The sequence below is a fragment of the Cucurbita moschata genome, unplaced genomic scaffold (genome assembly GCF_002738365.1).
Source record: "Cucurbita moschata cultivar Rifu unplaced genomic scaffold, Cmos_1.0 Cmo_Scf00038, whole genome shotgun sequence".
Lineage (NCBI taxonomy): Eukaryota > Viridiplantae > Streptophyta > Magnoliopsida > Cucurbitales > Cucurbitaceae > Cucurbita > Cucurbita moschata.
Genome location: NW_019268554.1, coordinates 1,207,234 through 1,227,397, shown reverse-complemented (window position 1 = coordinate 1,227,397; position 20,164 = coordinate 1,207,234). Strand labels below are relative to the sequence as shown.

The 20,164-nt window shown below is 35.1% G+C and overlaps 3 protein-coding genes across 3 annotated transcripts; 2 read left to right on the top strand and 1 right to left on the bottom strand.

The window, feature by feature from the left end:
* Window positions 1-841: 841 nt before the first annotated feature.
* Window positions 842-6,718, top strand: LOC111432566 (vacuolar protein sorting-associated protein 20 homolog 2-like). The gene is made up of 6 exons (XM_023069516.1): window positions 842-1,201; window positions 3,651-3,803; window positions 4,027-4,179; window positions 5,929-6,012; window positions 6,294-6,450; window positions 6,536-6,718. Exons 1-6 carry the CDS (start codon window positions 1,100-1,102, stop codon window positions 6,559-6,561), a joined length of 675 nt encoding a protein of 224 aa, XP_022925284.1. The 5' UTR covers window positions 842-1,099; the 3' UTR covers window positions 6,562-6,718.
* Window positions 6,719-7,565: 847 nt separating this feature from the next.
* Window positions 7,566-9,967, top strand: LOC111432568 (RNA polymerase II transcriptional coactivator KIWI-like). The gene is made up of 5 exons (XM_023069517.1): window positions 7,566-7,774; window positions 7,853-7,958; window positions 9,590-9,612; window positions 9,711-9,766; window positions 9,825-9,967. Exons 1-5 carry the CDS (start codon window positions 7,658-7,660, stop codon window positions 9,826-9,828), a joined length of 306 nt encoding a protein of 101 aa, XP_022925285.1. The 5' UTR covers window positions 7,566-7,657; the 3' UTR covers window positions 9,829-9,967.
* LOC111432561 (lipase-like PAD4) lies at window positions 9,922-13,994 on the bottom strand. The gene is made up of 4 exons (XM_023069507.1): window positions 13,975-13,994; window positions 13,546-13,876; window positions 10,935-11,654; window positions 9,922-10,849 (listed from the first exon to the last, which is right to left on the bottom strand). The coding sequence occupies exons 1-4, from the start codon at window positions 13,992-13,994 to the stop codon at window positions 10,097-10,099; spliced, it is 1,824 nt and encodes a 607-aa protein (XP_022925275.1). The 3' UTR covers window positions 9,922-10,096.
* Between the last annotated feature and the right edge of the window lie 6,170 nt (window positions 13,995-20,164).

Here is a 20,164-nt window from a genome sequence, read left to right as displayed (position 1 = left end):
TTTGTGTTCAACTTTGTTAAAATATTTAAGTTCTAAGATCTTTGGATTGTTTCATTATTCTCATGTATTCTTGTTGTAAACTACGTAATAGTCTAAGCTCACCGCTAACAGATATTGTATAAACTTTCAAATAATTTTACCATTAGTTTTGGATCTTAAACGGTTATTATTTTATTTCAAAAATATCTTTAAACTTTTAATAGTGTTTCAAAAATACTTTTAAACATTTTAAAAACGCCTCTTAAATCCATATCTGGTGTGGGCGTTAGAGCATTGAGAGGACTTTTCCCTAGTACGAGAGGATCAGAAAGGGCGCACCTCTGGTGTACCAGTTATCGTGCCCACGGTAAACGCTGGGTAGCCAAGTGCGGAGCGGATAACTGCTGAAAGCATCTAAGTTAGCCCACCCCAAGATGAGTGCTCTCCTATTCAGACTTCCCCAGAGCCTCCGGTAGCACAACCGAGACAGCGATGGGTTTTCTGTCCCGGTAGATGGAGCAAAAAAAAGTTAAAAAAGAATATTTATCATTAATATACGGATAAAAATCGTATATCGACATCTTATAAATTATCTTCAAACTTTTTAATGTTACTCTTGAAACTTCGAAATTTTTTTTTGAAACACCGTAGGAATAGTTTCTCCAAAATTAAGATGGGAGTATTTTTAATTTTTCTTTTTTAGTTTTAATGATATATTTTTAAATACTTCTAAAAGGATATTATTTTTAAAGGTATTTTTATTAATATAGTTTTTAAAAATTAAAATTGACATTTCATATACTTTTTAGGGAAAAAAAAAAACAATAAAAAACAATAAAAAACAATAAAAAAAAACTAACTCTCTCATCTTAGTCCCCAACACGCGATTCGAGTCCGAGTTAGCAAGTTCTTGTTGGTTGTTCTTCCTAAAACCAAAATTCCCCTTTCTTCTCTCAATCTTCAGCTGATCACTCGGGTGATTCTTCATCCGTCAAAGGAATCGAACACGAAGAATGAGGGATTGACGGATCTGTGCTGGTCAATCTCTCTGCTAAGACAACCAATCATAGTCCCCAAGTTGAACAAATCAAGTGATCGGTGTTCCAACTGAGAGACGTAGATGGGTAATTTGTTCGTCAAGAAGCCGAAAGTCACCGATGTTGATAAAGCGATTCTTTCTCTCAAGACGCAGAGACGCAAACTCGGTCAATATCAACAGCAGGTTTTCAATTCATTCATTCCCTATTCATTTTTTTTTTTAATTTCTTCTTCTTCTCGGCAAGAAGTGTTGTTTTCTGATTAATTTGATTCTGTGGTTGGATTTTTGAAATTGGATTGAATAGAACTAAATACGTTTTCAGAAATTGCTTCTGGTGGTAAAATGTCTGTTAGATCCTAACTTTAGCATTATTAAGTGGGAATGATATGGTAGTTTAGACCCTTGTTGTATATTCTAGTTCTGCAATTACGATATTTCTCTGTGGAAAATACTGTTGATTAAGTAGCTCAATGGTGATTTGAAAACTATTGAAATGCACTAACCTATAAAAGTTGTAACTGTATAATTCTTGGAAATTCTACATAGATCTAAGATTTTTATCTGATGATCTGTTTTCTTGTTAGTGAAGTTTTGTGCTCAAAGTACGGGAGAAATGTTATATAATCTCTGACCGTGTGAATGAGTTTAGAATCATTCATTGTTGGTCACTGCATATACTTGTTGGAATTGGTGCAGATGTCAGGCCCATGTTTGGTCTCTGTTGCCAAGATTTTCTTTGTCACTATTATTTTTCTGCTCTTTTGAGCTGGAGCCCTTTATTGTGATTGGGTAGTTTGTTTTGTTTTTGGCTGCATCATACTTGGACTTTTCACTTGCTGTAATTGCTCTTGTGGGTTATTTATTTTTAATTTCATTCATGAAAGTTGGTTTCCTTATTAAAAAGAAGAAGAAGAAAAACTATGAACCATGAGATTGGATAGCCTGTTTGATAGTGTGATTGCCGGTTGTTCACCATTTAAAACTTAAAAGTAGCTTCCTATAAGTTTAATTAAGTTAAACTTAATTAGCGTGACATTTTATGCTTTTTAATGGAGTATATTTAGTGTATTATATCAAATTTACATATATTAAAAAAAAAAAAAAAAAAAAGAAAAGAATGTGCCCCAATTGTGTCCATCTATATTTCAAAAATTAATGTATCGCCGTGTTCTGTCCATGTCCGTGCTTCTTAGTTTCTGGGCATCACGATTTAAAAAACACCTTTACAACGAATGTTTCGTTCCCCTCTCCAACTGATGTGGGATCGCACAATCCACCCTCTTTGGGGGCCTAGCGTCTTCGCTGGCACACCACCTGATGTTTGGGTCTGATACCATTTGTAACAGCCCAAACCCACTACTAGCAGATATTGTCCTCTTTGGGCTTTCCCTTTCGGGTTTTTAAACGCATCTGCTAGGGAGAGGTTTCCACACCCTTATAAAGGGTGTTTCGTTCTTCTCCCCAACTGATGTCGGATGTCACAATCCACCCCCCTTCAAGGCTTACGTGTCTACTAGGGAGAGGTTTCCACACCCTTATAAAGGGTGTTTTGTTCTCCTTCCCAACCGATGTGGGATCTCACAGATGTGAAGTAGAGTCTTTGTTTCAAAGTTTTCATTTGTTTCATTAATTGTTTCTTATCTTAGGTGTTTATTTATTTTTTTTCTCTTAGAAAGTTTCTCTCTTTTGTTGTATGCTCGGCAAGTTCTCTCGTTCTTTGTGTCACAACTCAACGACACCTCATTTCTTTTTGTTTATAGCTAATACTCTGAATTTTCAAACGTCTAGAACTAATGGATGCTTTGATTGGAATGACAGTGCAAGCATAGTATGAAATTACTAATTGATTATTTAAATTTTAATAGAATGGAAAGATCATCGTACATTTTTACTTCTTTTCATGTATAAAATATTCACGTTTCATGTTTAGACATCGTATAACTATTTTCCTTGACAAATTATTGCTATATATAATTTATTTGTTCATTTATTTATGTGCACCTCACTTCCCTTAGATGATGCTTTTTGTCGCCTCTCATCTTGAGGTGAGAGAGGCTTGTCACTTTGGTGTGTGTTTTGATATGCGTCTTATACTTTAAAAACAAAAATGGGGATCAAACACATTTAGGTCTCATTAATACGTTTATGAAATTCTTTCTAAATAGCCATGGAACTTTAATGATATCTCATCAAATTAATGCATTCTTTTTCAAAAGAGCTTGTGAGCCTTGAAGATATCTTCTTTTATGATGTTCCAACTTCTAAGTCTATTTAAAAAAAATTCCTGAAAGTTCATCTCTCATGAGTATTTATGATTTCCCATACTTTTGAATGCTGTCATGAACTACTCTTTAATTATTTGACTTCAATTTATCCATTATGAGTATTAATTAAACAGGATTTTAATTCATCTATAAACCATGGAATTGGTTTATGCATGACCACTAATAATCATAAAGAAAAGTTGCAATTTAACCTGGGCGTAAGACCCAAAACTTACAAAATATCTCTAGAAAAGGTCAGATATTACACAAAATGACTTCTCTACTGGTTTCTTTCATAGGAATGCAAGTATATTTTACTTTGAAAATTGAATAATAATTTTTTGTCTCTCCGTGACTTTTTCCCCTAGCTTGATGCTGTCATTGAAGCAGAAAAGAACGCTGCAAGAGAGTTAGTTCGTCAAAAGAAAAAGGATCGAGCCTTGTTAGCTTTGAAGAAGAAAAAGGCACAAGAAGAATTATTAAAGCAAGTTGATGCCTGGCTGATAAATGTTGAGCAACAAGTGAGTTCTGTTAACTGAAAATTTTTGTACTTTTTGTTTCTATTCAAAGTAATGGTTGCCTTAGATCTTAAAATCAATATTTTGATGGTTGCAATAGCCAGGTTTGGTTTTCTGGTTCAACATTAACAATTAAATTTTCTCCTTCGCTATTTGTTTTCCATGTTTAAAAACTCTATGTAGTTTAGAAATTTTTGTTCGTACCTTGATATAATTGTTGGCTTAGTTGTCAGATATTGAATTGGCCAGCAAACAAAAGGCTGTTTTTGAAAGTTTAAAGGCTGGGAATAATGCGATCAAAGCTATACAAAGTGAAATTAATATAGAAGATGTCCAAAAGCTGATGGATGATACTGCTGAAGCCAAGGCATATCAGGATGTAAGTTCTTTAATTTTCAATTCATATCCTTCAATTTATCAAGTAATTGTAAATATGCCACTATTGACATGTGATATGTATCCCTACTGGTATTATTATAAGCACTAGTTTTCCTTTCATTCCATGGTCCATGCTCGATTAGTTCTTTTCAACCACACATTTACTCTACGATCCTAAACATAACACATCTGGTTAAGACATATACTCACGATCCATGTTAGAGATTCAAATCTCCTCACCGAAGATGTTGATTTGATCTTTAAGAAAAAACTTACACCTTTGCTCTCAGTTAATCCAAATGTTGTAGTCAAAAACATTGGTAAGCACCCATGTTACCCCAACCATGGCCAGTTAGCTTTTGAGTAGGGGCTGAATAAGTGATGGCCAACACAAGATTTGTCTTGTCTTGAAAATCCATGTGTATTCATTTTTTCTCAACATGTTCTTTCCTTCTTTCTTAACTAGTATGAGTTTCAGTGGCTCATCGCAGTTTCCAAATGCGTTTGAGTCTCTAAGTTAGGAAGGAGCCCAATCTTCTTCCTTTGCTCCTTATATGGTGATCTTCCTTTGATGTTGCTGCTTCTATTGTTGTGGTCACATCAATGCTATTGGTTATATCCTATTTGGTGCCCACAATCAATCTTTTTTAAGCTTGGCATATTTCCATCCTTCTTCCACACCTTTGGCTTCTTGTTGTACAGGATATTCAGTCTGATTTGAATTTCTTACAAAGATTTCTCCTCTTCTTGTTAAGAAACCAAGCTTCCGTTAAGAGAGAATATATAAGGGCATACAAAATAAAGCCCAACAAAAGGAGCCCAGCGAACTCTCATTTGTCTTGACTGTGACAATTCCAATGTTCTCATCACCTCAACCTCCATCACAATCGGGGGACCTTCTTCTTTCTTAGCTTTTTGTGACAAGAATTTATAATTTTGTGGACCTTTTCTATTTTATTAAGCATGTATTTCTTTTTTTAGTTTTTCGATGTAATCTTGCATCTGGCCTCAGGCCTAGACTTCGGGGATATCAAAGATTATCTTTATTAATATGAGATCCCATGGCGGTTGGAGAGGGGAACGAAGAATTCCTTATAGGGCTGTGGAAACCTCTCCCTAGCAGACGCGTTTTAAAAACCGTGAGGCCAACGGCGATATGTAACAAGCCAAAGCAGACAATATCTGCTAGCGGTGGGCTTGGAGTGTTAAAAGTGTACCAAAGCCAGACACTGGACGGTGTGCAAGTGAGAATGTTGGCCTCTAAGGAGGGTGGATTGTGAGATCTCACATTGGTTGGAGAGGAGAATGAAGCATTCCTTATAAGGGTGTGGAAACCTCACCTAGTAGACGCATTTTAAAAACTGTGAGGCTGACGGCGATACGTAATGGGCCAAAGCGAACAATATCTACTAGCAGTAGGCTTGGTCTGCTACAATTAAGCTCATTGAAGAATCAAATATGCGCTCTTCGAGTAGATGCAGAGACTGTAGACCTTTGCCAGGGGTTTCCCCTTGGAAGCTATTTTATTAAGCATCATTGGATCCTAGAGTCTGCATGCTCCTTAGTTTGACCATTTTTTTTTTTTTTGAGAAGTCCGTTATAAACTGTTTGACCTTGCCATTTCAGAAACCCAACAGAGAAAATGCTTAATTACTCAAAATTCTTGTTTTGTTGGGCTCTCTAACCTATTATACAAAATTCGAAGTAGACCAGCATGATTTGAGCTTAAATTTTATATCTATTTTTGAAGGAAATCAATGCCATCTTAGGAGAGAAATTATCAGAAGAAGACGAGGAGCAAATCTTAGCAGAATTTGAGAGCTTGGAAGCTCAGGTATTGTGTGTTTTATTGTCTTTTTCATTATTATTTTTCATCTTGCATGATAGGAACCCATATAAGATATAAACTCCTAAGATCGATAGTTGTGGCTGCTCCCGATTGCCTTTTACAATACCAAGGCGATCTTGATATGAACTACCTCTTGTGGAATGATTCGAATCACGAGTTCAGAAACGAGTTTTCTTTATTTTTAATCTTGATCATCAAGATAATCCGTTTCAAAACTTTCCCTTGGGTTGATTCCATAACAAGCCTCTTATCAACTTTTTTCTCAGCTCACCGTTGAAGATCTACCCGAGATCCCAACGTCTAAAGAAAATGGCGAAGGGTTGGATCTTCCCGATGTACCGACCAAAAAACCTGTTGCATCAGCGGCGGCCGTGGAAGAAGATGCTGAAATTGTTCCATCTGATGCTCCCACAAAGAGAAGAGGTCTCTTTCTCTCTCTCCCTCTCTCTCTACTCTCTCTCTTTTACATCCACTGGTTTCATAATACATCAAATTTGTTGGATTGCAGCTATGGAAGAACCGTTGGCAGCATAAGTGTTTGAAGTAGTGGTGAAGTGGTTTGAGCTGAGAATCTGTTCTTTGATGATGTTGTGAATTCTTAGTAATGCTCAGAATGGCTTCATTTACCAATATATGATGTTGTACAGACACCTCCTCATGCACGTATATAAATTGTTCTTCTTTCTGCTTAGGATTGTGTTGTCTAAATGCTTGTTTTTTCTTTCCCCTTCTTTCTTGGATTAAGTTTTCAATTAAATTATATTGTTTTAATTAAGGTTGATATGATCCTTTGCATTGTATTTGAGATTGGAGTTGTCTCGACCACGATCGGAGAAATTATCGAGAGAGACTGCCTCATTGTAGCGTTGTGATTCTTCCACGATCATGGTCGATACTTGGAAGAATTCTAAAAAATTAGATGACTCTTGAAAACCAAAAACATTATGATATCTCTTTAAAGAGGTAAAGACATTAGTCTAGCCCTCAAGACATTTATGCTATGAGATTGTATCTTGGTCGGAGTGGAGAATAAAACATTTTTTTAAGAATGTGGAAACCTCTCTTTGACATGCGTTTTAAAAATCGTGAGGCGGTGACGATACGTAACGGGCAAAAGCGGATAATATCTACTAGAGGTGGGTTTGAGCTATTACAAATGGTATTAGAGTCAAACATCAGAGTGTTGTGTTAGCGAAGACGTTGGCCTCGAAGGGGTGAAGGGGGTGGCTCACATCGATTGGAGATGGGAAAAAAACATTCCTTATAAAGAGTGTGGAAATCTCCCTCTCTAGAAAATACGTTTTAAAAATTGTGACTTCAGTTTCTTATAAAGAGTTTGGAAACCTCTCTCTAGCAAACACATTTTTAAAATTGAGGTTAGCGGTGATATGCAACGGGCCAAAGCGTAGAACATCCGCCAGGGATGAGCTTGAAGTCTTATATATAGAAATATTTGAAAGTTTAAATATATTTTTGAGTTATTTATTTATTTATTAATTTAACCTATGTTTTTTTAGGACGGAAAGTTAATTTTGATGAGTTCAACGCCATTTGTTTCGCGCTCATTTGCAGTTGCAAAGTGTTGAAGAGCACAGTCGGTCGCAAAATTACAGCGAAAAAGGAGGAAGAGATGTCTGCAAGAGGAAAGCGAAAGGACGATGAAGACCACGCATCCGAAGGAGATGCTCCTCCGAAGAAGACATTGAAGAAAGATTCCGAAGAAACCGACGAAATCGTCGTCTGCGAGGTTCTTCATTTCTCTTCCTTCTTCTGTTCTTAGTGTCTTTTCCTTGCTTTCAACACTTTAAATGTTTTTGAAATGTAGATTTCGAAGAACCGTAGAGTTATGGTCAGGAACTGGCAAGGAAAGATTGTGGTGGATATTCGTGAGTTTTATGTCAAAGATGGAAAGGAAATGCCTGGAAAAAAAGGTTCATCTCACCATCGTCTTCTTTTCTCTCTCTCTCTCTTTCTTTCGCAGTTGATGAATTCGCCTTTCGTTTTGGATTTCTAGTTTGTGGCTTTTCTAGGGTTCATGTTCCACTTTGTGACTTTTATCGTCTTTCATTTCAGTAGCATTTGCCTGGATTTTATTTATTTATTTATTATTTTTTCTTACGTTTTTTTTTTATTTTTCTTTCTACAATTTGAGATAGATGTTAGGGAAATGATCGAAAACTGCATCTATGACTTCACTATGGGGTGTTTGGTTCAAAGTGAATAGGAATTTTGTTTTGGATGTTTGTATGTAAGCTTATGAAGTTTGGTGTATCTATATTTCATTTTATAGAAAATTTCTTTCTTTGGCTTCTGTTATGGCAAAACTTAGTGAGGTTTCAAAATTATTTTGTTTAAAATTTTGTTTTGCTTATACTTTTCTTATGTAGTTTATGTAAATAGTTTGTTGGCAACATTTAAGGAAGAACGAATATAAAGAGGATGAAAGAATAGATATTAAAGAGCTGGGTGAAGGATTTGAAGGAAAAAAGTACGGAGGGTGAAGAAGAGACTTGAGCGTGTTCAAATTTGCTGGAAACATATCATTGTTGTAACAAGACGTCAATTTCACGATGATTGATACAATATTAAGGAACCTTAAGGAGGTTTATGCATGAAGATTGCATATTTAGTCCTCTCACAGTGGCCAAAGCTTTCCTGAGAGGGGTAGTCAAGGAGGAGTTAGAGGAACTTTATAAGATATAGATGAAGGGTGGAGGATAGTGGGGGCTTTCTCACCCAAGTATGAGAGGTGGGACGCTGGAAAACACGGTTAGGTCAAAGTAATGCCATGCTATGGGGGATGCGTTAAGCTTCATGAATACCTTTGATGTTATGACAAGAAGAGATTTTATGAATATGTTAGATTGCTTGGAGGCTGTTATAAAACTATTGTTGCTTCTCCCCTTTGAAACTGAGATTGTGTATCCTAAAGAAGGAAGCTTTGTCGTTCAAATAGTTGTAAATCAATCATCAAGATTGTTAGTTGGTAGAGTGAGGAGTGCCCATGGAGGTTTTTGAACATAAGCAACTACTAATTTCTAGGTGGTTTGTTTGGGTAGAATAACTGGTGTTGAAACTTCAATTGAAGCAGTAGTAGAAGGTTGGCCAAACAAGTTTTTTCACAATTCATGCTGATAACATGGGGTTTTAAATGAGAGATAATTTTGTTGTTGAAGATGAGTTAAACAAGTTGCTGTTGGAGGAGAAGGTGAAACGTCTCGGTTTTGAAGAAGAAGAGAATGAGTTGTTTAAAAATAAATACTTTGCTAATTTGATTGAAGATGTTGGAAGAGGAAAAGTCATATGTTTATGAGCTTGTATGGAAGATGAAGTTTAAGTGTGTTTCAGGTGGTGGTTTAAAGGGTTCAAGAAAAAAAAATTTCTAGATTGCTATTGCGTTGGGTTTTCCTTTGTTCTCCTAATGGAATGTTTGGAAGCTCTTGGTTTCATTTTTTTTTTATAAATGCTAACTTACCATGATCTATATTATTGACATGACGTTGCATATAATACTGCAAATGTAGAAGTTGAGTATGTCTTTTGATTTTCTTTTTGTTTACAGGCATCTCGCTATCCTTGGATCAGGTGTTGTGCACTTCTACTTTCTTAAAATTTTCAATTTTCAATTCTGTTATTAAAAACAATTAACTTTTCTATTTTCTTTAATCGTCGTCTTTCTGCAGTGGAACGTTCTTCGAAATCACGTAGAAGAAATCGACAAAGCTGTTAATGAAAATTCGTGAGGAAATTAAATCAGGCGTCTTTTGTTGAGGACGGAAATATGACCTTTTGTACAGCTAATGGACTTGTTTTTGTGGGCATGAAGACCAAAGAGCAGGTATTAGCTTTTATATCTACATTAACTGCATCACTTGGATTGACATTTTGATATTGTAGACCAGAAACATGATATTATAACATATTATGGCATAACTGACAATATTACTTTTCTCAATTAGTAGATAATTGAGTATCAAGTTAGCATTTTCTAGATTTAGAGATCCTTAGTCCAAGGTGCTAACTACTTAAGAGTTAGAACTTTTCTGCCGTAAAATTAAGTACCTAATCATTACATATTTAGCTTCAGTGCCCTCAGTTCTTGAGCCCACAAGGTGTAGCTTGAGTTCTTTGCAACCACATCTTTAGAAACCTCCTTTCTTTCAACCAATCCTCTGGCATACCTTTCAAAGTTCTCCAGACTTCTCCAGACTGGAGCCAACTTTCTCACATCTCCTTCACATTTAATAATCTCAAGCATGTCTTTGGCTTCCTCCAACCTTGCCCAAAAGCATGAATCTTGAGTCAGACCTGCGTATTTCGTCCTCTGAGTATTCCCTTTGTCTGCAGCGTCGCTCCCTCTCCACCATTTGTCGAAAATCTCGTATCTTCTGTCTCTTCCATGCTTTAAGTAATGCCCATGAGCAATGTGCTTGCCACGGCAGTAATATTCTGCTATGTCTAATGGCTCTACTAGGAGTTTGTAGAAATGCGAAGCATTGATCCACTTCGCTCTTAAGTTGAAATCTGGAGGAAGCTCATTGTTCTCCCACATGTTGATCACTCGGTTCCAGAACGTCGCAAGCTTGTGTCTGTTCATGTTCACTCTAGCATGTTTTACTGAAGTATTTACTTGCTTGAAACAATCATAGTACCCCAATTGGTCACCTGCTTCATCACAAGAGGCTTTATACCATTCTATCTCAGCCCTGTAAGGCGTAATCTTAGATAAGCTTACAGCCAGTTTCGCTGCGTTCAAGTTCGGCGTTTGTCCCATTCTCCTGGCCGTCCTCAAGCTATTTTCAGCCATTCGAGCCACTTCATCCTGCAATTTTGAAATACTAAGTTTTCTTCTTCTCACAAACCAATAAGTTCTGTTATAAGAAAGGGAAGTTGAGAACTTTTATTACTTGGAAAGGTATTCCTGAGGACTGCAATGCTAGAGCCAGCCCTGCTTCATAGCTCGAATTAGGAAGACGCTCGGAGGAGAAGTTTTTCCTCTCCATGTGTTGAACTCCAACTTTTTTCACATAATCTCCATAGTTGAGATGATCCTCAATGCTCATGTTTGGAACACTTGTTTTGAGCAACAAATAGAGCATCTTCAGAACTGATATAGCATTGTCCAAACAAATTGCCCCATTTTCTGAGCAAAAGAAGAAGTTCCCAAATGGCCAAAACTGACTTCGTAGCGACTCCTCTTCTGAGTTAGATATCGTGTTAGAGTGAGCCAATACAACCCGAAAGAGCTCGTCTTTCTCTTTATCTGACAGTTGGGTAGCAAGCTTCCCAAACTGCAGAGAGGCCAGCGACAAATGCCAGTATCTAAGGAGAACATGGAGCTGGGAAGAGAGGGAGGAGGAAAGCGGAGTAGAGAGAAGCCTCGGCATAATGTCGTGGTTTGAGACTACGTGACAGAAGTTGCCACACCATCGTTCTCTAAGAATAGCTCTCGAAAGCGACTCGTTGCCGATCAACGGGGAGCCAAAGGTGATGCATAACAAAGGGTGGTGCGTGGTTTTGGAATGAAAGAGAGAGAGCAGCCAAAGAGTACATAGAGAGGCTGCTGCCCCTCCAAGTGAATGGCCTGTAATCACTATTGACTTACTTTTCTCCATTACCTTTGTCATCTGCAACAGATAAGATCGCAAAGAAAAAAAAAAGAAAAAAAAAAGAATTACTATGTTTTTAATTATTAATATCGAAATTACTTACTTATTATTATTATTATTAAAAAACATCATAAAAAAAAAAAGGTTATTTTTTAAAAAAATGAAAAATAAAAAAGAATCCTACAATTATTAAAACAAAAGGTCAACATCCACTTGATTGAAGAAAGGCTCAAATGTCCCTATCCACTTAGTTTCCTTTAAATCTCCATCTCTTTTCCATTCAATTTAATTAAAAGAAAAAAAAAATTCAGTTCACACTACCTTTTGCAATCAATCATGGATTTCTTTCTTAACCAAGCCTCGACGTAGTTTACATGTGTCGGTTTGTATAAAAAATTTAGTAGTTAATATATGAACATGTGTATGTGAAAATAACTTATGCTAGAAATCTGATAAGAAGAATTTGTATTATTTCGTAAAAAAAAAAATATTATTTTAGACTTTAAATTTGTTCTTTATTTTTTTTATTCTTTTAAAAGTATTACTTAAAATGATTATTATTATTAGTAATTTTTTTTAGAAGTAATTTGAGAGATTTACAAAAAAAAAAAAAAAAAAAATATATATATATATATATTTAAAACATTTAGGTAGAGATTTAAAAAATTGAAAAATAGTGAAACCAATAACTAAAAAAAACTATTGAAGTCTATTTTGTGAGGCTCATTTTATGACACAATTGTATATTATTTTTTTTATATCATTAATGATTTGTCCTTTTTCTCCCTCTTCAACCCTTCTTTAAATTAGTTTTGCAGTCAATGGTCAATTTAAAAAATAAAGATGGAAGTTTTGAATATTTGGTGAAGATGTTTGAAATAAAGATCAATATGTCATCCATTAACCAATTTGAAATCATTATCAAATTATATTAAAAAAAAATTAAGAGTGTATACGATTCTTTGAAAATCATTTGAACCAACCCGATTTGATTGGTTGGGTCCATGACCCAAACAACTCGAATAGAATTCACACTCTAATCTAATCCAACCCTTTATTTTACAGCCTAATCTAATTATTTAAAAAAGATTATTTATTTAGAATAATGCTAAATAAATAACTAAAATTTTATAAAATTCAAATATCAAACATTCACAAGTCACACCATATCATTTACATCGGTTACAATTTTAATTTTCATAATAATCTTAAAAACGTAGGGTAGAGTTGGATTGTAATCTTAAGTGGGTTGACCCGACCAAAAAACGTCAATCCACTGATCCTAATTTTTAGATTTCCAAAATCTAACCCAATCGGACTGAATAGTTCAAGTTAGTCGAGTTTTTAGATCAACAAAAAAACATTAAAAAAAAAAACGAGAGGAATTCTCCCATTTTTCCATTCAAAGTTGTAAGTAATATTTGGTGAATTTAATGGAAGACTTTCCAAGTCCCTTTCCTACACTTGAGTCAACCACACCCCCAAATCCCCATAAAATTTCATAATTCAAAATATAGTTATGGATAAATAAATTAATAATTTAAAGTTAAAATATTTTTTTTCTATTTTAATTTCGATATTTTAAATTTTAATTACAATTTGGCGTTTCTATTATTATTACTATTATTTTATTATAAAATTAACCTTTATGGTTTTTTTTTTTTAATTTTCTAAGAAATTTCGTCCTTTAAATTTTTAAAATAGGTTCATATTGTATTGACACAAAAAAAAAAAAAAATTATTATTTTAAATAATTAGCTGAACCAAAAAATAAAAATAGAAAAAATATATATCTAAAAAGAATGAAAAATAAAAAATAATAATAAAAAAGACCAAATTCAAAATTATCTAACAAATTATTACTTTTTGGTTAAAATTGTATATATATATAGAGAGAGAGAGATTGAACCTTTTCGGAAAGATTCTGATGAGTAAAAATACTCATAAAGATTTTGAGGATGCCGGAATCCGCCATGGCCGGTGCCCGGAGCTCTTCACGGTGGCGATTCAACGGCCAAAACAGCTCCTCAACGTCACCTTCCAACGCCACTAACTCTCTTCCGCCGCCAGAGCCCGGCAGGATTTGGACAGCGGAGAAGGCAACAAAAGCCACATCTCCAATAACCTCCACCGAGAAAGTCTCCGGCGCGGCGGCGTTGGCGGCGGCGCAGAGCGTCCATGACTGCAGAAGCAGAGGACTGGAACCCAAAAGCGCCGCCATAATTTCACAACTCTCGAATCTGCACAGCAAAAAAGAAGAATTTGGGGTTGCCGGAAATTGAAAAAATTGAAAAATTAAATATAAATAAATAAAATCAATTGAGAAATTGTGAATTACGTTGAAGATTCGGACTCCATGGATGAACTTCAAGGTTTAGTCTGCTCTCTCTCTCTCTCTCTCTAGAAAAATGAAATTGGGTGGAAATAGGGTGAGAGTATTGAAGCTTTCTTTGTTATATACTCCTAATTTTTTAATAAATTCATTTCTTTAATTAAAAAAATATAAATTATGCCGATATTTTCGGTAACGCGGCATATTGAGCTATGTTCATGATGACATACACTTTTTAATTTAATGGTTACAATCTTAATCAGTTGAGTTATGTTCCGTTTACATAATTGAGTTATGCTAGTAAATTTACGAGTAATGTTTGGGTTGACTTGATTGTTTTAATTAAAAAAATATAAATTATGCCGATATTTTCGGGAACGGGGTGGATTGAGCTATGTTCATGATGACATACATTTTTTAATTTAATGGTTACAATTAGTTTATATATTTTAATCAGTTGAGTTATGTTCATGTTTACATAATTGAGTTATGCTCAGTAAATTTACCAGTTATGTTCAGGTTGACCTAAATTTACAAGTTATAATATATGTTTTAACTAGTTGAGTTTTGCTTACGTTGATTTTTACTAAATTAATAAAAATATTTTAGATCAGCGGGTTTCTTCTTCTTTGCTCAATTTCCTCGGGTTTTTTTTTTCACTCTTTTCTCTCGCTGTTTCCGTTTCGTCTCGAACCCTCTTACGATGATGGCTAATGTATTTCATCATTTGCCACTCGCTTTGGTGAACCTCCTCTCGTTGGTTCATGACAACGAAGAGCCTTATACACAACGGTAGTCGTGGAAATAGAGAGGAGAAATCATACCTAAACCTCAATGGAGCACTAGGGGAGGGGAAGATCGGATGCTTATCGAAAATTAAAATAATAATAACAACGACGTATCCTAATTTCACCGTGCTGGTATTTCAGCAAAAATTAAAAAAAAGAGAAAAAAAAAACCCATTTTTTAGAATGACATTTCAGATGAAAAAACGGTTACTACTTATTTGATTCTCTTATTTTTCTCTTCAAATGACATAAATCTCGGTCTTATAATAAAGTTTAAAATTTAAATTAAAGGAAAGAATAATTAATTTTGATGTTGATATTATTATTTTATAGTAAGAAATTGATGATATTTTGTTCATAGTTTCAATCATATAGTTTGAATTAAATATCCATTAAATCACTAATTCATTTTCTGTCACATGCTATAAAAACAAAATTAGCCGTATTAGTTTCAATTTTTCAACCCAACATTTTTGAATCAAATCTAAGCTCCAAACTATGTATCATAAAATAATTTTAGAACATATATCATATTTTCGTCTTAACATCACATAAATCATATTATTTTTACGGTTTATAACAAAAATTGATGCACATTACCTGTGATATCCCACGTTGGTTGGGGAGGAGAACGAAACACTCTCTGTAAGGGTGTGGAAACCTTTTCGTAGCAGACACGTTTAAAAGCCTTGAAGGGAAGTTCGAAAGAGAAAGCCTAAAGAAGACAATATCTGCTAGCGGTGGGTTTGGGCCGTTACATTTGGTATCAAAGCCAGACACCGGGCAATGTGCTAGTGAAGAGGCTGTTCCCCGAAGGAGTGTAGACACGAAGTGGTGTGCCAGTAAAGACGCTGGGCCCTGAAGGTGGTGGATTTGGTGGTGGTCCCACATCGAGAAAGGACCGAGTGTCAGCAAAGACGCTGAGCCCTGAAGGGGGTGAATTTTAAAGCCTGGAGGAGAAGCCCACAAAACACCCTTTATATACGAAACAATGGTGTGGAAACCTTTCCTTAGCACACGTGTTTTAAAGCGTTGAGAAGAAGCCCAAAAAAGACAATATCTACAAACGGTGGGCCTGTAGGCAAAATAATTTGTCTTTTGGTGGAGGAGACAGGTGAACGTGCGTGGAATAAGTAAAGATAACATCAATAATTCACATTTCAAATTACTACCATGATAGTGTAGTGAGGTTTGGGTTTGAAAATTTTGTACTTATTTGTTTCCCTTTCAAATAATTCGTTTTCGTTCTTTCATTCGCGATCAAATAATTGGTTTTAGTTCTTATCCTAGTTTCATATTCTCGTGTTCCTTGTTAGATACTTCAAAAATATGATCGAATTGTTACTACGTGCGTATCGTCGAAGCAGCTCTAAAGACAAAAATCCATTAAACGAAAAACTCTCTCTAACTTACTTCAAAACTTCGATCGTGAGGACAACAGTAAAATATCGATTTTTTTTTTGTGGAATAGTATCCCTATTCTCCAATATTACGTAAATCCAATTCGTGAAGGAAGAACGATCATCAGAGTGGTCATGCTGATAAGTCGAATTTCTAAATTCTTATTTTTCGTCAAATTACACCCACCTTGTTACAATTTATCGATTTGGGTTAGAGGAATAAGAAAACCAAAGATCAAATGTTCAATCTGTAAGGTCGATCTCATGTTAACTCGCTCTCTTCTTTAATCCCTCTTTTTGGTTACCAATAACAAGGGACGTGTGTGCTCTGTGAACCTTGTACGTGTCATGTTTTATAATTGTTTAACGTGTGTTACGTTATATTTATGCTATGATATAAGTTATGTCATGATACAGTTATGCTATGTTTTGAAATTATGATGCACGAACCTTCATATGCCACACCATGTAAACTGTGTAAACATGTTCACTCGATGTCTATAAGACATTGATAAGTCATTTATATCCATCATAAAAGATATGACTAGTACTACGTACGTTTGTCTCATAGGGATACTATGTCATGAAAATAATGTAGATATGACATCATTTAAAACTATGGAGACCTATTCCCATGAAAGAATAGGCGGGGCTTATATACAAACTGACTGGTAGGTCCATACTCGCACGTATGAACCATATGTAGAACAGTAAATACACATCTAATTAACTCGCTCGGGATAGCCACCTAAAGAATATAGACTGATATAATAGGTCTCATTCATGATTGTATCAGCTTGCATCTAAATCCGCATCTAACCCCAATAGTGGGGTTACTTGCTAAGTATTTCTTAAAATACTCAAGTCATGTGCTACTCTTATTTTTTCTAGGTAAAGGCAAGACTCCCCTATACGGTTGACGGTGACATCACAATTCGAGACCATGATACATGCATAGGGTAGTTATATTTATTTTCTTAGACTTAGGTTAGAATATGGTTTTTTTTTTTTTTTTTTACCTATACTATTTATTTATTTCATTTAGTATTTCGTTGTGTCATTTTAAGGATGTTTTTGAACACGTAAGTCCATGACAGTGTTTTAAGATGAAATTTATGTTTTATGAAGTTTAAACACTCATTTCCGCACAAAAATAATTACATGACAGTAGCGACTCTAGGTAATAGAGTTTTGTGTATATTAAAGAAAACCTAACCGAAGCCCATTTGGATTTTAATTATGGGCTTTCCATGTGAAAGTGAAAACAATCTTAACAAATCTCTTCCTTTTTACTATTTGGGAGTGAACAAAGCTCTAACGAGCCATGTCTAGGATTTGTATCTCCCGTAACATTGTCAGGTTACTTACTCATTGCTTTTAAGAGTGAAGATTATCCGCACAGATCAACATCGAGTCCTTCCAGCATATTTTGTCTTTACTCATATGTAATATACGAAAATTCTCAAGAGGTCACCCAACATATAATTGCTCAAAGCAAAACACGCTTACTTTTAGAGTTACAATGATCGAGCTACCGAAAAACAAGATGTACCTTCTTTTTCAGTAGCTCAATCATAAAAGCTCCAAAATTAAGCCCCAAAATATTAACGGTATCAGTAATAATATATTTTTTTAATTTTTTTTTTAAAAGTTCAAAGGTATTATTTTTAAAGTTTCATCAAAACCCTACTAAATAGAGCGTTTAAAGCTCACGGTTCTAGAAACGGTTGAGGTCGAGGGCACGAAATTTTGGTAGTTAATATTCCCCATGATGGGATGTGGCTGATGATGAACACATACAAAAGAGGGACAAAGCCAAATAGAAGGACGATATGACATATATTGTGTTATATCCTATGGTTCACACAATATTATATATTATTATTATCATAATGTGACTAAATAGTGCATAGAAAGCATCCATTCATCACTACTATTTTGATTTTATCCCATAAGGTTGGTCCACAAGTGAAGACCTTTTAACATAAACCCTAACTTTCACGTGAATTTTCAAGATATATGGGGTCGTGATTATTATTGGAATGTCGAGTTCTTGTTTCCTTCGTGGAAATACCCGTTTGAGAGGACGAGTCATGTATATAGGTCGGATAGTTTAGCCGGTTAAGATGTAAGAGTATGAATTCTAATATTTTTGGAAATAAAGAACTACCGAGACAGAAGGAGCTCAAGGTGGAAATAGTTCCGAGCCAAACGAGCTCTAGGAAAGCTTTTGGACTGGGTTCAACCTCTTTCGGTCTAACTTCTGAGGAGGAACGAAAATCCTCTTTCAATTCCAATCTTACAAAGGAAACTCTAAAATCTACGTCGTAACACTTTTCTCCGTTATGACTTAAACATTGAAGTGTACCCGTGGTAAGTATTGTGCTCGTGTGTTATTCTTTATTTTGTAGGTCTCCTCTTTTTCGTACCGAACAAATTTTTCTGTTGAAACATGTGCTAGTTAGATGATACCCTTTGTCGGAATTTGTGCTTTAATTGTCGTTATTGTGAAAAAAAATGGAAGTGTTCTACTTTTGCAAATCAAAATCGAGAAAGTGAAAATCATGTTAGATGATAACCTTATGAACACGTAAAATTGTAAGATTGATAAAGTCAAGCTTGAATGATTCTAAGCACGGAACATGAACTACATAGAATTGCAAAGAAACTTAGCTCTAGACTAAAAGATATAACGGACCTTATTTTTATTACATTTTTCAAGTCTCTTTACGAGGAGAACAAATACGGATTTATATAGGCTCAAAATGAACCCTTTTTCAAGAGTTGTAACATTGTCACAACCTGATTTTCAAGGCTTCGTAAACAAGGACCGAGACTAACACATAATGCAATGAAAACATGTATAAACGACAATAGTGAAATTACGATAAAATTTTAAAATGTATGAGATGTCCAAGTAGTTTATAAAAGAGGGAACGAGATCTGAATACAAAATAGTTGTAATTACAACCCACGAAAATTTAGAAAACATAATGGCCCAGGTCGACATCCCTCTATAGCTGCAGAGCTCTGAATCACCCCTTCACCTCGACCAACGACCTACTTGCAAGTTCTCATTGCATTCTTAATCTAGCAGGTTTCCACGAGCTTTACTCTAGGCCACAGGAAGTTCGAGCCTAGTTTCTACTGCCAGATGAGCATTTTGGATGCCTTGAAGTTTCGAGCATCTTTGATAAGAATCTTACCTTCTAGGGGTCTGTGCATGTTCTACAACCTTTCTGTTTTTTGACTTACGTAGCTTGCGTTACTTACACAATGAAGGTCGAGGTGCTACCTCATAAAGTTCTAATGGATTAGTATAGTGTCGGCTAGTCTTAACATCATCCACGGGAGTTTAGCTTGCAGATCTTCCCACAAGACCATAAAGTCACCTAAGTTTGAGGGGAGTGATCCCGTGTGCCAGTCAGGTACTAGGTTAACCTTTGTGATCCCACACCCCCTAGCCATTTCCAGACACTATATCTTCCGACTAAACTAACGTTTTATAAGGTAGTATTTGTTTTCGTCTTTAAAAATGAATTATTTAGGAATTAAAATTAAAAACTATAATATATCCAAAACTAAATAATTAAGCACACAATACAAAGGAAGGAAGTTTCATAGAGAAGAGTTCAAATTTTATTTTGTTTTTAGAATGAACAACAGAATATGTGAATATGAAAAGGAGACAACCACAAAAAAACATGAGACAGGACATAGTGGAGGGGTCTATCAATGTTTTTTTATTTTTATTGACGTTAATGATCGTAATGAATGTCCCAACTACTTGCATGCATCCAAGTATCAAATTCTATTGGAACGAGGAGGAGTGAGTATCGATTAATTTTAGAGTGGAGGGTTCTGTGGGCCGAGCAACAAGTCAAATTAAATAATTGATGTTCATCACTTGGTCGAATTGATAAATGTACGAGCTCAAGTAGAGCTACATTTGTGGAACATGGCTGTGAAAACAAGGTAGCATAACTTCTATACTAAAACGCCATCTAA